Source organism: Leptosomus discolor, chromosome 19 (genome assembly GCF_034619465.1).
Source record: "Leptosomus discolor isolate bLepDis1 chromosome 19, bLepDis1.hap2, whole genome shotgun sequence".
NCBI lineage: Eukaryota > Metazoa > Chordata > Aves > Leptosomiformes > Leptosomidae > Leptosomus > Leptosomus discolor.
In genome coordinates this window covers 11,245,624-11,260,474 of record NC_141409.1, presented here as the reverse complement: position 1 = coordinate 11,260,474, position 14,851 = coordinate 11,245,624, and the positions used below count along the sequence as shown (strand labels likewise).

The following is a 14,851-nucleotide window of genomic DNA, read 5'->3' as shown; positions in this document are numbered from 1 at the left end:
TTACCCCTCTCCACCGAAGTATCCCCTTAACTCAGCCCCCCCAGCAGTGCAGCAGCAGGGGAACGGCGGCCACAGCGCAGACGTTCAGCTCACCTGAGCTGTGGCAGCGCCTGTGCCCCTGCACCGAGCGTGCCAGCAGGCAGGTCGGGTGTGCCTTGCCCTTCCTTGTCCCTTCCTTCCCGCCCCCCCCCCAGTTGCTGCAGCGTTTTTAAAAATGAAATCACAAACTAAATTGCAGTTTAGTGTGTGAGCTCCCCAGGCAGCAGCTTAGTTTGAGGCTGATTCCCGGGTGTCTCTCGCCTTCCGTAGCCTCTGGCGCCAGAACAAAATAGGCGCAGGGTAATTGCTTTTTGCCCGCTCTGTCCTGATACCGGGATTTTGCAAGGTCCCGCGTGATGAAGCGTTGGGTCTTGGCCTCTTCTCCTGGCGCGTGACAGATGGGGCTGCCCCACAGGACAGCTCCTGGCCGGTATCGCGGGTGCTCCTGGGGGGTCCGTCTTGCATCTCTGCAGCACCCCTCGCCGTGGCAGTCCTGCCCGTGTCTGATCAGCACAGGGCGTTCTACCCCTCGCTGCTTCAGAGCTCGTGTTGGCCCCTGAGCCCAGCCTGACCCCCCTCCCCATCAGCCGCATCGGCCTCGTGGGCCCCGGTGGATTCGCAGTCCCCGATCGCGGCTGCCCCAGCCCCGCTGCTCTCCTGGAGGCGCTTCGTGCATCCGTGATGCCCTGCCCTGGGGTCCAGGATCATTGCGAAGCCCAGCGAGGCTTCACAGCCCCTCTTGGGGACAGGAGGGGTCTGGGGGCTGAGACCCGCTGTGCCCTGCGTGCAGCCTGGCAGGGGCCAGGTACCGAGCCAGGAGTCCTGGGGTCAGGCCCCACCTGGTTTCCACGTTTCTAATGACTCTGTGACTCCTGGGAATAAATTTACTGGCATGGAAAAGCACGGGCAGCCCCCAAAAGCTGTGTGTGTTCAGGATAAAGAGATTTCCTACTTTTGCAGTGAAAAAGGAGGCTGGAGTGTAAGAGGATGGTGCGGACAGAGAGCCGAGAGTGCCAGTGGGGCTCTGTCCCCATTTGGCCACTGCCCTGCCAGGTGGCCTTTGGCAAGCTGCTTCTCTTTCCATTGACCCATTTCCTTGTCAGAAATTCACGCTTCACATTCACGTCTCACAAACGGGAGGTAAGAACAGCTCTTTGGCTGTTGCGTGGCGATTCCATCTTCCTGTGTTTAAAACCTTGTGGCAATTAGAAATTTCCCTCTGTTAAACAGCGGTAGGTTTAAATGAAGAGATGCTTACGGCTGAGCATCTTTGGCTCTTGCGATAGGACAAAAAAAAATAATCACATCTCTAATAATATGAGGAGCAGGAGGACTATCAGGAGCTAAAAATGGTCCTTGAATGTTTTGGGGCTTTAAATCTGAGCGATCATATTGTGTCTGTGTGTGCACAGTGCGTTTGCTGTCGTGGTGTGTGTGCCTCTAGAACTGAGTGTGTTTGCAGATGTAGTTTAGGAAAATTGATCCCAATCTATTTTTAAGGAAAAGTGTGTGTGGTGGGTAGGAGGTGAGGAGGTGGAGGGAAAGCTAAATATTCACATAGCTCCACTGTGTGTTTAAGAGCATCATCTAATAGCGCTGGGATCGTAGCAGCGAGGTGAGGGAGAGCCGAGCGCTTCGCCGGAGTCCACCCCCTCGTGCAAGGGCACGGGATGACTCCAGGAGGAGCGTGGCGAGCAGGGCTGTCGCTTTAAGCTGCATCTTGCACCCAGCGGGTCACTGGTGTTGGCGACGTTCTTCACATGGCTGCGCGCTCCGCATAAATCTCTGCTCCGGCAGCCGGAGCGGAGCGGGGGAGAGCTCGCCGGCTGCCAACGGGAGCGAAAGAGCACCAGAGCGGCAGCCCCGCGTCGCCAGCCTCTGCCCTGCGAGGTGAGGTCGTTCTTGCCCGTGGATATGTAAAAGCCGGAGCCTGGGGAAGAGCTGGCTGCTGAGGTCAGTAAGTAAAACTCGGTTTTTGTTTGTGTTTCCCTTCTGTCCTCTGAAATGAGAGGCTCGATCGGGAGTAAGAGGAGGAGGCAGATGCAGGGATACAGAAGAGAGATTTACTCGGGCCAGGGCTTGGATATTGCCCATGGGTGCTTGTTTTTTTTTAAAGTTTCCAGGTAGCTTCAGTTTGAACTTTTTATTATTAGCATTTTTGCAACTTTTCTGGGAAATAGATGCGAGCAACGCAGAGGCTGCTCGGGCGTCTGCCAGCGCCTTACAGCAGAGCGTGGCGAGCGTGGTTGGTGGTTGTCTGTGCCCGGCCGTGGTGACTGGGGGAGGACGGGGGGTGCCTGCTGGCCAGCCCTGCCTTTCGGAGGGAGCGTGGCAGCAGCGCTTGAGGCTTGGCATTGAAAGGGAAGTGCTGTCCTCAGCAAAGCCTGGACAAGTTGAACAGCTTTTCTGACTCTGAAGATGACGATCTGATCAAGGAGTGGAGACTCAAGCCGAGGCGCTGGTGGCCAGGGACTGGGAGAGCCCCACTCCCCAGCCCAGGGATGATGCTCCAGACGTTTCACCTCCCTGTAAAACAGGCTGTGGCTTTTTTCCAGGGGTTGGCTTCCACTCCTGTCCTCCAGCCACCCCCTTGCCTTCCAGGGGGGCTCTCTGCAAACCTCCCCTCCGGTGCCTTTCGCCAGGTGAAGCGATGAGGTGGGGAAGTCAGTTCAGTGCCTGAGGTACCTGCGAGGTGAGGGGGGTTGGGGTTGCGGTGCTGGCCCCCGCGGCAGGTTCCTCTGGGGCGAGGCGTTGGGGTGATGCAGGGGTAAAGCAAAGCCGTGTGCAGGGGACTGGCAGGCAGTGGGGCAGCCCGGGATAAAGCGGTCCCAGCACTGGCAGTCCACCAGCAGCCTCAGCCCTGCTCCTGCCCGGTGATTTTGAGGTCAGCTGCCTCGAAAAGAGAGGAGGTAAGCAGTACTGATGTATCTGGTTTATAGAGGGAGAGACAGATAAGGCATGGCACGGGGGCGTGGATGTATTGGAATTAATATCTGCCAGGCCTTGGGCAGATAAGCGCCTGCTGGAACAAGGGGCACAGTTTTTTTCCAAGAACTGTCTGCAGTCAAGAGCTTGGCCCTAGGGACCGATCGCTGGGCCCTGTCCCAGCTCTGCCACTGCAGGACTTCATCCCCCAGGTTGTCTCCTCCCTGAAATAACGTGAGGAGGAGGAGGAGGAGGAATCGTGGTGGACACATTTAAATGCCAAAGCAGTGCTCTCTGAGAGTAATGGTGGAAACTGCTGCGCTATCCCTGAACCTGCTGCCATCCTCACCTCGTCCCTGACCTGGCCCACATGCCAGAGCCAGCCCGCCTTTGAGCAGAGCCCCTGAGCTGGAACCACTGTGCCAGACCCGCCGGGGTCCATCCGCCGCTGGGCAGCGGGTCCTGCCCACAGGTAGGGCGGCGCCGTCCGCGTTGGAGGGCTGGATGAAGCTGGAGTGAGCAGTCCTTGAGCTTGATATGGCTCCTTGCTGCGTTGGGGCAGGTCTGCAAGAAGCTGAGCCTGGAGGAGAGGAGGGGAACCAAAGGCAGGCCGGTGCCCCGTGGGGACAGCAGCCGTGAGAGGAGAAGCTGATCTGACAGAGGAACAAGGTCTGGCCCTTTGAGTAGCTCATGGGAGCATCTGCAGTTGGGTTTGGCGGGTGAAGGTCCCTTTGAAGGGGACGTTTCACCTATGCACGCTACAGCAGGTGCTTTGGACATGAGGCAGCAGCAGGAATCCCCTACCGTGGTCCTTGGGGACCTCTGGAGCCCTGTCCCAGAGTGACCCGGGAGCGTGTTGTCGTGTGGCCGCGATCGGACAGGCTTTTGGTGGGGCTCAGCCACGAACAAGGGGAGAGCTGCATCCCGCCCTGGCTGCATCCCGCCCTGGCTGCATCCCGCCCTGGCTGCCGCTGCTTGCTGGGGAGCCCCCCGGCTCTGCCCCAGCTGCCGCCAAACGCTGTGGGGGCAGCAGGAAGCTGGGGGAGAAGCTGCCGTCGCCGGAGCCGTTTGGTTGTGGGTTATTTCTAACAGCAGGTGCCGCTGCGCGGTGGGGGTCGCAGCTGGGGCTGGCGGTGGGTTTGGGCTGCTTGGGTGTTGAAGCAAGCTTGGGGACAGGGTGTCGGAGCAAGGTTGGGGACAGGGTGGTACCCGGGAGCAGCAGAAAGCCCAAGCCACGGTGCTGGTGGCATTGCCCCGCTCTGACCAAGGACTCGCTGCTCCTTGGCCCAGGATGTGTGTGTGGGGCCAGGCCCCAGGACCCCCATCGTCTGCCTGCCAGAGAGCACCGTGTGCTGCTCCACAGGGACCTCAGGCGTGGGGACATTCGTGTGAAATGAGCACGGAAATAATTAACGCATCCTCTGCCGATCCCGGGATGGGAACAGGAATGTGTCAGAGAAAGGGTCTTCTCTGCAGAGGCGCCAGTGGGCAGCGGCGCCCGAGGGTGGGAAATGCTGCAGGGCATTTGTGGGCTGTGGCTTTGGGTGTTGGGAGCTGGAAAGTGGTTTTGTTCTTGCAATTAGACCTTCTACATTTGTTTAATGGCTTTCCTAAATCCGAGTGAAAATGGCCACGGGGCTTTAGGCACAGGAGTCTGTCCTGACTTTGTTTTGCTTTACCTGGGATCGCTCCAGCCTTGGCCTCACCTGCGCACCTGGAGCAGCCAAACTGAGGGATTTCCCCCGGAGATGCTCATCCGTGCCCTGCACTCCTGGGCCCGAGGGGCAGAGCTGGGCAGTCCAGGACCTTCTCGGCCAGAGACTGTGAAGGGTTTGATTTAGCATGAGTGAGAGTTTATCAGAAATAGGGTGCGTTTGTGCTCCGCCGGGCAGCGCCGTGCAGCCTGGGGGAGGCAGGGGCTTGGGGCAGCCCCAGCGCTGGGCTCCCCTGACCCCTCCTGAAGCGCCGCCGGTCCCAGCCGAGCAGAGGGGCTCCCTGGGGCGGCATCACTGCAGGGAGTGGGGAGAGCGGAGAGTGGCAGCAGGTCCTCGTCACTCCCCACAGCTGCTCTTCGCTGCCTTTCCAACACCTCAGCTGTGTTTTTACACACCCTGGATCCAACCTGGCAGGTTGAACAGCCTGCTCAGCCGCCAGCAAATGAAAGTAGGCAAAAGCCTGGGTGCCTTCCAGTGAGGGAGGCTCGATTCAGGTGAGTCAGTCCTGCTCCCGGGCTGTCCTTAGCCAGGCTGCTCAGCTCTCCCATGAGCCGGCAGTGCCCAGGCACAAATAACGCTTACAGAAAATGGGAACAAAGCTCTGACCCCCTGGGATGGTGGCTGTCCCTCCCCTGCCCAAGGTCAGGGAGCTGGAGCAGAGGCTCCATGCTTGTCCTTGTTCCTGCGTGGGGAGAGGTGTGTGTGTGTCTCTGTGTGCTGAGGGCGAGTGTTTGCAGCCAAAGCTGCCCAGGGGTGATCTTGGCAGTGCCAACAGCCCCCAGGCTGCGGGTGCCAGCAAAAGCCCTGCGTCCCTCTGCCCGGTGCAAATGCCTCTTTACCCACGATGGAGGCTGGCTGACCAGAGGAAAATACCATCTGGCAGAATTTGGGCAGTTGAGGTGTTAGAAGCAGAGAATGGGGGATGAGGCCAGGCAGGGACACCAGCCGTGGAGTGAGAAGTGGTCTCGGGGCTGGAAACCAAAGCTGCTGCCCAGGAACCATTTAGGGATCCAGGTCTTGGGCCCGTGGTGACCAGTTGTGGTGCGTCTGCGCTGTCGCAGGACCGTTACTCAGCCCCGTTAGGGGATGCCCTGGCTCTCGGGAACACTCCTGGCCATCCTAGGTGTGCCAAACCCTGGGCAAGCACAGCTCGGTAGCAGATGGTGCGCCCCAGGGTGTGATTGCGCATCCATCTGCCCTGACAGATCCTTCCTCGGGGCTAGGAGCAGACTGCGAGCGGAGGGAGCCAAGCACTCCGTGCCTTGTCATATTTGGGCATTTTAATTAGAGAGGTGGGGGCCTGGGGCGCGGTTCGGCTGGGGCAGCGCCGGAGGGAGCCTGGCGTCAGCGGGTGCTGCGACGGGCCCTGCGGCACCCCACGTCCCGGGCTGGTGCAGCACGTGCGAGCCCTAACGCTGGCCCACGGGCACTGGCCGCCGGGTGCCACCGTACCAGGAGGTAGCCAGGCACGCAGCCAGCCCCGTCCCACACTTCGCAGGCACCGGCTGCTCTTCCTACCGATTCAGAGCATCCTTTCCTCTCCCAGGCGTGTTTCGAGCAGAGATCCTGACACGCAAAGTTGCGGGGTCCCTGGCAGGATTTGCTCCAGGGGAGGGGGGGGAAATCTGGTCTGTGTGGGGGGAAGCCCCGAGCTGGGGGCTCTGACCAGCGCCCTGCTCCCTGCAAGGCAAAACTTGGCCCGTGGACCCGCGGCTGCTCTGATTTACTCTGCGCGGTTGCAGGGAAGCTGGAGGGAGGCTTGGTGTGAATGAGCCGGCTTCCTCCTCTAGCCTGAAATTTGGGTCACGCAAACCAGCAGAGCAGAGCTGTGATAGATGTAGTTCACCCTCGGTTCAAGCCCAAGCGAGCTTGATTTCCAAGATGCAACTGTTGATGGTTCAGAGGGTCCGTCTGAGCCGCTGTTTCATTAGCAGATTGGCACGTGGAAAGAGGTGAGAGGGGTTTTTCCCCTCCCCGATCAGCTCCCACATTGCTAATGTTCCTCTCTGGCCCGCTGCTAATTTTGACGCTGCCCTAAATAGAAGCTGAGTGCATCTCATCTGCTTCGCTTAGCATACAGGAAAATTGTTTTCCTTCATTTACTTGAATCCAACTTGTGGATTTAACCCTGTCAGCACAAGTGTCTCCCTGTTGCAGACCTCCCTTGAAGGGCTTTGCGGGCCTCCGCCCTGGTGAAGAGCTCTCTGCTGGGACCGGCACTCCACGTGGGAGGAGAGGGAGGACTCCCGGGCCACCCAGGATGGCCACCAGCAGAGCTGGGAGAGGGGCTCTGCTTCCTGAACAGCCAAGGAGATCCCTTTCTCCGCTGAAAGGTCTGGCGCTCAGAGCCAGCTCTCCCTGTGCCCTCTCCATCTCTCTGGTGGGGTGTGCTGCTCCCCAGGAGGGACCCAGTGCCCCTTCCCAGACTGGCCTTCCCCAACCCCGTGCTGGAAAACAGCTCAGCGCAGGCAGAGCCAGGCGAGGGAATTGTCGGTTGGTTTCTGTTGCAGTATTTTTTCCAGCGTCTGGTGGGCCCAGCTCAGGACCCTTCCCTGAGCCTGGCAGATGCCCCTCTTATCGCTGCCTAATTTCATATCCCGTTCCGAGCGGCTCCTCGGAAAGATCTGCCATTCCTACTGCACCAGCCGCTCCAGAGCAGGGCTCTGGGTTCGCTCCCCCAGCGCGGGGCACTCGGCCCCTCTCTGTGCTGGGGTGGACACAGCCCAGCGCTTCCGCAAGGCTGCCTTGAACACGAACCCTTCTGCAGCACGACTTAAATAGATCGCTGTCTCGTGCAAGGTGCTTATTTGGGGCTCTTGTGCAAGAACTGTTTTCCTGAAAAACTGTAATTTTGTGGCATTGGCAGCTCGGTGACCGTTACCACAAGCGGTGCGCTGAGGACACAGGATCTCCAAAAGGAAGCCTGGAGGCTGCAAGGGGCAGCGGCCTGCGAAGGTTAAATTTAGCTGGTTAGAAAGGACGGCCGAGCGCTGGCCTGCCTGAGCTCAAGCTGAGCCTCAGCCGGGGCATCCACACAGTTCCCCCTCACTCTCCCAACCACGGTCCCTCTCTGAGCCCACCCGTTTGCCAGCCCAGTAGCTCCTCTTCCCCACGGAGCAGCGCCAGGGTGAACGCTGGCCTCTTCCCTCCCCTCTTTCCCTTTCAGCCTCCAGTTTGTTCCGAGCGCTCAAGACGCCGTGCAGCAGCAGGGGCTGCTCTGCGCGAGGCTCGTCCGCTCGCTGGTAGGAGCCCAGCTCTGGTTTTGGCTGCAGAAGTGCCCAGAGCCTCTGGGGTCGGCCACAGCGCGAAGGACCTGTTGGAGGGGTCTCCACAGGCGCCCTGTCTCGCGGAGCGCGAGTGTCAGGGCAGCTCCTCACCCCGCTCCCTCTCAGGGGTCCCTGTGGGAGAGGGGACCTCCGTGATGCTCTGCCTGGGGGCCTCCTCTAAGAGGACGGTGTTAGATTGTCCACACCGACGGGTGGCGAGAGAAAAAGGGAGAGGTTATTTCAGAGCCAGGAGGACAGAGGCACCAAGTAGCCGTGAGCCCCGGCAGGCTCCAGGCTGCAGGGCTTGGCGAGCCGCGGGCAGAGCCAGGATCCGGCCTCTGGACAGGGCACGACGGATTGCCGAGGCCGTGCCAGACAGAGCGATGGGACACGGGGGGAGTCGTTTGGGGCGTTCTGACTCTCTTCTGTATTTTCCTGTCTTTCCAGAAAATCAACCGGACCCCTTCGGATGAGGAATGCTTCTTTGACCTGTTGAGCAAGTTCCAGAGCAACCGGATGGATGATCAGCGCTGCCCGTTGGAAGAATGCCCATCGGAGGCTGCAGAGGCAGCTGCCACACCGGTCCCTGCCCTGGAAGAACGGATATGTAAGCACCGATGCGTTCATAAGTCACTATTGCTGTGGGAGCGATGCTGCTCCCATGGCGTGGCCAGCTGTCGTGGTTTTACTGTGGATCTTGTGATGTTTTCCCCAAGCCTCGGCTCTCCTGAGCTTAGCAGTCCTTTGGCAATCTCCGTCATTATTTAAGGAAGGAGGAAACATTCTTATGTTAATGGTTGCTGAGGGAAAGGCCAGAGCATGTGAACTAAGGCTTGGAGAGTAAACCAGCAAGAGAAATGCAAAACATACTCGGATTTTTTTCGGCGTGGCTCTTTAGAAGGTCTTACTTTCTGAACAGCGAGGTTGGCACGAGGATTTCTGCCTCTGCCAGCATCTCCAGGAGGAAGATGCTGATGGTCATTACTGAGGGAGCCTGGAGAGCTGGGGCACGGAGAGGGCTGGGACAGGCTTTCACAGGCAGCTCCAAGTATTGCCAGTTTTTCTCACAGCGTTGTCATGGAGGGAAAAACTTCTGGATTTTGTACGGTTCTTGGATGCTGTGGTGATAGGTGCTGGGCAAGAGCAGAGAAGCCAGAAGGATGGATAAACAGCAGGCAGACAGCTAGCTCACCCGTAGGAAGAACGGGGATAAATTGAGGAAGCCGTCTGACAAATAGATGGGACAGGAAAGCAGGTCAGGGCTGTGTCTGCACTTCGGTTTCGTGTCTCTCTTTGCGATACGGTGTTGATGGCCTTTGTTTAAACCAAGCTGGAGAGCAGCACGGCAACGTGCATCACACTTGCATGCTCCATCACCACCACAGAGGGCTCTAAACGCTCCATTTGACCTGATGGATTTGTTTCTCGGTTTCCAAACGAACGTGAAGTGCGGACAGGAGAGGAGGGAGACCCCTGACATCCCTCCGGGTGCGGCAAGAGCCGCAGCACCAGGCTGCTCCGAGGAGCAGGGGCTGAAGCGGCAGCGAGAGCAGGGCAGTGGGGAGAAGGACAGGCTGCGGCAGGAAGGCAGGTCGGCTCCGAGGTGAGCAGGGCTTTTTGTCTTCTCAAAATAGGGTGGAAATGAGCATCACTTTTTTCAGGACCGACATTTCTCATACGGAATTGCGTTTGGCTGTAAGAGCCGTGTAATTTAGGAGATGGAGTTTAAAATACAAAGCTTTATAAAGAACGTACAAGCAGGCACACGTTCCGTGCAGCTCTCGTTTGCTCTCTGAGCCTTTCGGACATGTTATTTTCAAGGTTTCTCTGTGAGCTGAAGGGGAAGAAATTCATCTTTGCTTCAGCGCTGAGATTTTTATGTGTTTCTGCAACTCCGTGAGCTCGGGCTCGGAAAAGAGCCTGTTGTGGCGGGAGGCTCAAGTGCTTTGTGCTCCCTGGGACAGTAACCCCAATTGGGACGGGTTTCTTACGGTTTTCTTTTGCTTGCCCCTGTCCCGAGCGCAGCGTGCGGTGTTTGGGAGCCTTTCACTGCCCGGCAGCTGCCAGGAGCCAACAGGCTCTTTCTGGTGAGCGCTGCCGAGAGGCGTTTCCAGGGCTGGGGGCTGATCCGCTCGCTCTGCCGAGGTCCCAGCGTTGCCCCTGTGCTGTGTTTGAAGGTGGAGGATTTGAAAATCCCCCCCCCCCTTTGTCCCCTTGTTGCTCTGCCCTGTGCCAACGGGACGCTGCCATGCTGCTGATGGCTCCTCCAGCGCTGCACCCTGGGAGCAAGAAAGCACCAGGCGTGTTGGGTGTCCGTGCAGGATGCTCCCCACAAGGGTTTATAGATATTATGTGTAGGTTCTGGATCGGGATCCTCCCGGCAGGCAGAGCCCAGGCTCGGCGCGAGGAGAAGGACCAGACCCCACGAGTGCTCTCCTCACGCGTGCCGCGACGCAGGTCCTGCAGCTCCTGCCGGCCAGAGCGTCCGCAGGGCTCGCCTCGGCAGCGCCTCTCCTTGAGCTGGCCCAAGACAGGCCGGGCTTCTGTTCTGGGGGGACTGGGAAGGGTGTGCTGGCAGGTGAGTGGCTCAGCCAGGCCTGGGCTTTGCCGATCACCCTGTAATTACACCCAGCCCTCGGGACCGCGGGGGGTGCCTGTCACCGAGCTGCACAAACACTCAGGAACTCACCTGCAATCGCTGGTATCTGCCCAGCCCCGCGCCGGCAGCGAGGTGTGGGTTGGCTCAAGGTGGGGGAAACGCGAGGGGAAGCGGCGGAAGGTGCCCGTAGTCGTGCTGGAAACGCCAACGATCGCTCGCGGGCAGCCGTTGATGTCGGGACGCTGGATGTTCTGGGCTGAGGTGGCGTCTTTGAGGTCCTCCAGGAGCTGGCCAAGGCGCAGTAAATAGCAGGGAGCCCCTCGTGGGAGGTCCAGCAGCAGATGTGGACGCGAGGGGCTGCTCTTTACCCTGTCAAGGCATCTGCTTTCCCCCTTTGCTGCCCGACGGGTCCGTGTTGCATGGCAGGCTGTGGCGGGGGGCACGCTCTGGACCATGCCGGGCTTTTTTTTTCACGGCCCAGACCCATAAACTGGACGTGTTCGTTTCAGGAATTTGTCGGCCAGGGAGCGTGCTGCAGGCAGCGAGCGCAGCTCCGGCCGGGCACGGACGCTGCGGCTCTGCCAAACCAGAGCTTTTCTGCTTCCCCCAGGGAAGGCAGGACGGAGGGTCTGGCTAAAGGGTCCTCGCAGCCAGCCCTGCTCACCCTTCGTGCAGGGGCAGTTGCAGGGGTGCAGCCCGAGGCCTTTTTGGGGAGGTGGGTACCAAGGGCTGTGCCCCGTAGCACCGGCCTTCAGAAAAGGGAGCAAGTGGTCAGTGGGTTTTGCTCCTCCTAACACGAGTTGCTTTGATGGGAGGTTTGCGATCGCTTGTGCTGCCGGCACTGGGATTGTTCTCCCCCGCGCAGGGTGGGAGGAGATGCCGGTGGTCAGACAAGCAGCAGCGTCCTGCCCGGCGAGCCCCTGTCCCTGGGGGGAGTGCGTAAGGCTCGGCTGCAGCCCAGCTGGTTGAACAGCAGTTTGGCGATGAGGAGGATTTGGGTTTTCATGAGCAGGCAGAGCTGTGACCCTGCTGTGTGCTCCTCTCCCCTCTCACAGCCCAGTCCTCCCTCATGGCATCTCCGCAGACGGAGGAGTTTTTCGATCTCATCGCCAGCTCCCAGAGCAGGCGGCTGGATGACCAGCGTGCCAACGTGGGCAACCTGCCGGGCCTCCGGATAACACACAACAACCTGGGGCACCTGCGCGTGGAGGGGGACGCCCAGGAGCCCGGGGACGAGTTCTTCAACATGCTCATGAAGTGTCAGGTACCGGTGGGGGACGGGCTGGGCTGCTGAGCCGGAGGGTGGACACGAGCTTCTCCCACACAGGCAAATGCCACCCCCTGATGCCACCGGCCCTGCCAGGAGGGGCTGTGGCCAGCAGCTGCCCACCCCTAGCCCTGCCCACTCGGGCAGGGGCTGCTCTTTGCCTTCAGGTCCTTCTTTTTACCCTGGACCGAGGGCTGTGCTTTCTCACCGCTCTACAGGCGAGAGGGTGGCTGGGTCACTGCTCTTCCCTTATGCCGCAGCCCGGCGTGCTCTGGCCACCTCCTGGCCACTGGTCCCAGCCCTCTGCTTCCAAGACAGGACTGTCTTGTCAGTACTTAGTCCTGACACCCGCTCTCCTCCCCACGCAGTCCTCCAGGATAGATGACCAGCGCTGTGCACCGCCGGACTCCATCCCCCGCGGCCCCACCATGCCGGACGAAGACTTTTTCAGCCTCATCCAGCGCGTCCAGGCCAAACGCATGGACGAGCAGCGGGTAGATTTGGCCTCGACCCAGGAGGAGGCAGCAGACGAGCAGCAGAGGCCTGGTTCTAGCTAAGAACTGGGGTTTGCCTTGCAGGGGCGCGGGGGGGGTTTGTTTTGTTTTGATTTTGTTTGGTTTTTTTTTTTTAAAAGAAAAAGGAAAAAAAAAAAAAGCTTAGGTCGTTTCAAAGCCTGAGCGCTCCCGCGCGACCACAGGCTTCTCCCAGGAGCTGCCGCTCCGCTGTGTCGCACCTGGCTGCTCTGCTGCCAGATGGGGGACGGCTTTTAAACAAGGGGGTTTTTTTAGGACACATGGCCACTGTAACACTGGGCACTGCACGAGGGGAAAAAGCCTTTGGCAGCCTCTTTGCTTACCACCTAAAAATCCAGGGACTTGTGCTGTCGGCCAAAGGAGGAGCCCCAAGTGGGGAGTTAACTCCAGCCTTGATGTCTTTTATTTCCACAACACTTAACGGGGGAAGGGAAGAGCACTTTTTCCATTTTGAAGTCCTCCTGTCTTGCCTGCATCACGAGGTGACACAAATTGCTCTGGATCCTTCCCTGGAACATCTTGCTCAGCTTTGTTCTTTCTGCAGGAGGAAATAAGCCCAAGTCAGAGGCCACACCAGTCCTTTTAAACCTCACCCCAGCTGCAGTCATGGTCCCACACACCCTGAAGTTTATTTTAGGTTTGCCGAGGACTCTGCAGTGAGCCCTGTGGCACCTCCTCCGCTTCCCCAGCCACACTCCTGTCCCGGGATCTCCTGAGCAGCAGCAGAGCCTTGCTCGCCCTGAGCTCTGCTGGGATTTGGTGACCTCTAGAGAACAGCCGGGCAGCAAAGCCCAGCTTCAGCCTGGGACAAAGCCCGAAAGGCCACTGCCGGCTGTGCAGCCCCAACGGCAGGCCCGAGAGAGGGGCCTGTGCCCAGGAAGGGAGGAAGGAGGGCCCTGCTCATCTCTTCAGCACAAGGCCAACGTGGGCAACTCCCCGCTTTTGGTGCCGCTGAGCCACAAGTCTGGGGCAGGGTTGTCCCGCGCGCAGGTGAGTGTGCCTGAGGCAGGAGCCTGCGTTCAGCAAGGACCTGCTTCGACAGTTTTCTGGCCACGGCTTGTCTGGAGAGCAAGGAGACGCATCCCCTCCTCCCTTTCGTGTCCAGCAGCAGTCAGGGATACCAGCCCTTCCCTCCCCTTGTTTCTCCCCAAACCAGCGCTGAGCTTCCCCCAGTCCCCGCAGGCCCCGGCAGAGCTGCTCTCAGCAAGGGACTCCGGTTTTGCCCGATCTGTCTCCAATAAATGGAGCCTCACGAGAGCTCCCAGACGGGGGTGTTGGCTGGGAAGTCAGTTCCACCCCTCACACAAGAGACTATGTTTAATTTCATTCCTTCCCCTTTTGGAACAGCGGGAAAAGCGAGCCCAGAGAGGAGAGGGGAGGAGGGATCTTACCTTCAGGAGGTGGAGTATTTTTTTTCTTTGCTTACCAGATAGGCTATCTTGGACTTCAGCAACTCCTGCAATGAGTTCTGCCAAAGCAGATACGTTCCTAGAGAGAACAAAACAGCACTTTCTATTTGAAATGCATTTGACGGAAACATTTCCAACCAGCAGTAAGATTTTTAGACCAGTGATGCTGCTCATCGGGCATTTAACCTGCCTGCACTGACCATGTGGAGGGGTAGCTGCGTTTTACCCGCTACCAGGGAGCGCTCACCTGCCACGCTGCTGCACGGATTGCCTGGCCGAGGCTCGGGGCCTCTTCCTGGGGCTGGTCAGAGCTCTGGGGAAGGGATCGGAGGACCTGCCCAGCCAGCTGGCGTTTGGAAAGAGGAGGAAAACATTGAAGATGAAGAGGACTTGACCAGCTGCAGGCTCGGGCCTGTGCAGCTCTCAGCCAGGTGGTGAACTGGAACCTGACCGTTAAGCTTTCAGAGGTGTTAATTATTTGCCATATACTTGAATGTATGAGCTTATTTATTTTTTACATGTGCATTTGCTAATGTCATTTTAATGGGGTATTTCCAACCCACAGGTACTTTTTTTTCTAAAAAATAATCTGCCAAATGAATTAATATATTAGAAAAAAATACTGCTCAAGGGGAAAGGGGGGGGGGGGGGAGACTGTGCTTAATAAATATTTGTGTCTAAGCTTCAGTGACAACACCTCATTTCCATTCTTCCTTGGCCAGCCTGCCTGCTTTGCAGAGCTGACGCTCATGGGATGGGGTTGGGGGTGGGTGGTGGTCTCTTGTGGCAGACAGCACCACATGCAAGTGTTAAGAGAGGGGTGTGTGCACCCACCCCCGTACCCCTTTACGCTAAGAGCACACAGGTCTCTCAGGCAGCAGCCACCAGCCCCAGCTCTGCCTGCCTTAAACGCAGAGCAGCGATCTGTGGAGGGAGACACAAAGCCCAGAGCATTCCCTGCCCAGAGCAACGGCCCGAGCCCAGAAGTTACCAGGACGACAGGGCAGAAAACCAGCCTTGCCGTGGCTGAGAAAAGACCAGCTTTTCTCAGCTCTGAGCCCTCCTCTAGGAACACGGCCGAGCCTTTCCTTTCAGGCC

General features: G+C 58.8%; 1 protein-coding gene across 1 annotated transcript in view; it reads left to right on the top strand.

The window, feature by feature from the left end:
* GPSM1 (G protein signaling modulator 1) overlaps nucleotides 1-12,368 on the top strand; it is a 53,313-nt gene extending 40,945 nt beyond the window's left edge. Inside the window, exons 11-13 of the mRNA XM_086475629.1 lie at nucleotides 8,393-8,552; nucleotides 11,600-11,808; nucleotides 12,180-12,368. Coding sequence (XP_086331755.1) covers nucleotides 8,393-8,552; nucleotides 11,600-11,808; nucleotides 12,180-12,368 — 558 coding nt within the window. The remainder of the gene's footprint in view (nucleotides 1-8,392; nucleotides 8,553-11,599; nucleotides 11,809-12,179) is intronic.
* The last annotated feature ends 2,483 nt before the right edge of the window (nucleotides 12,369-14,851 follow it).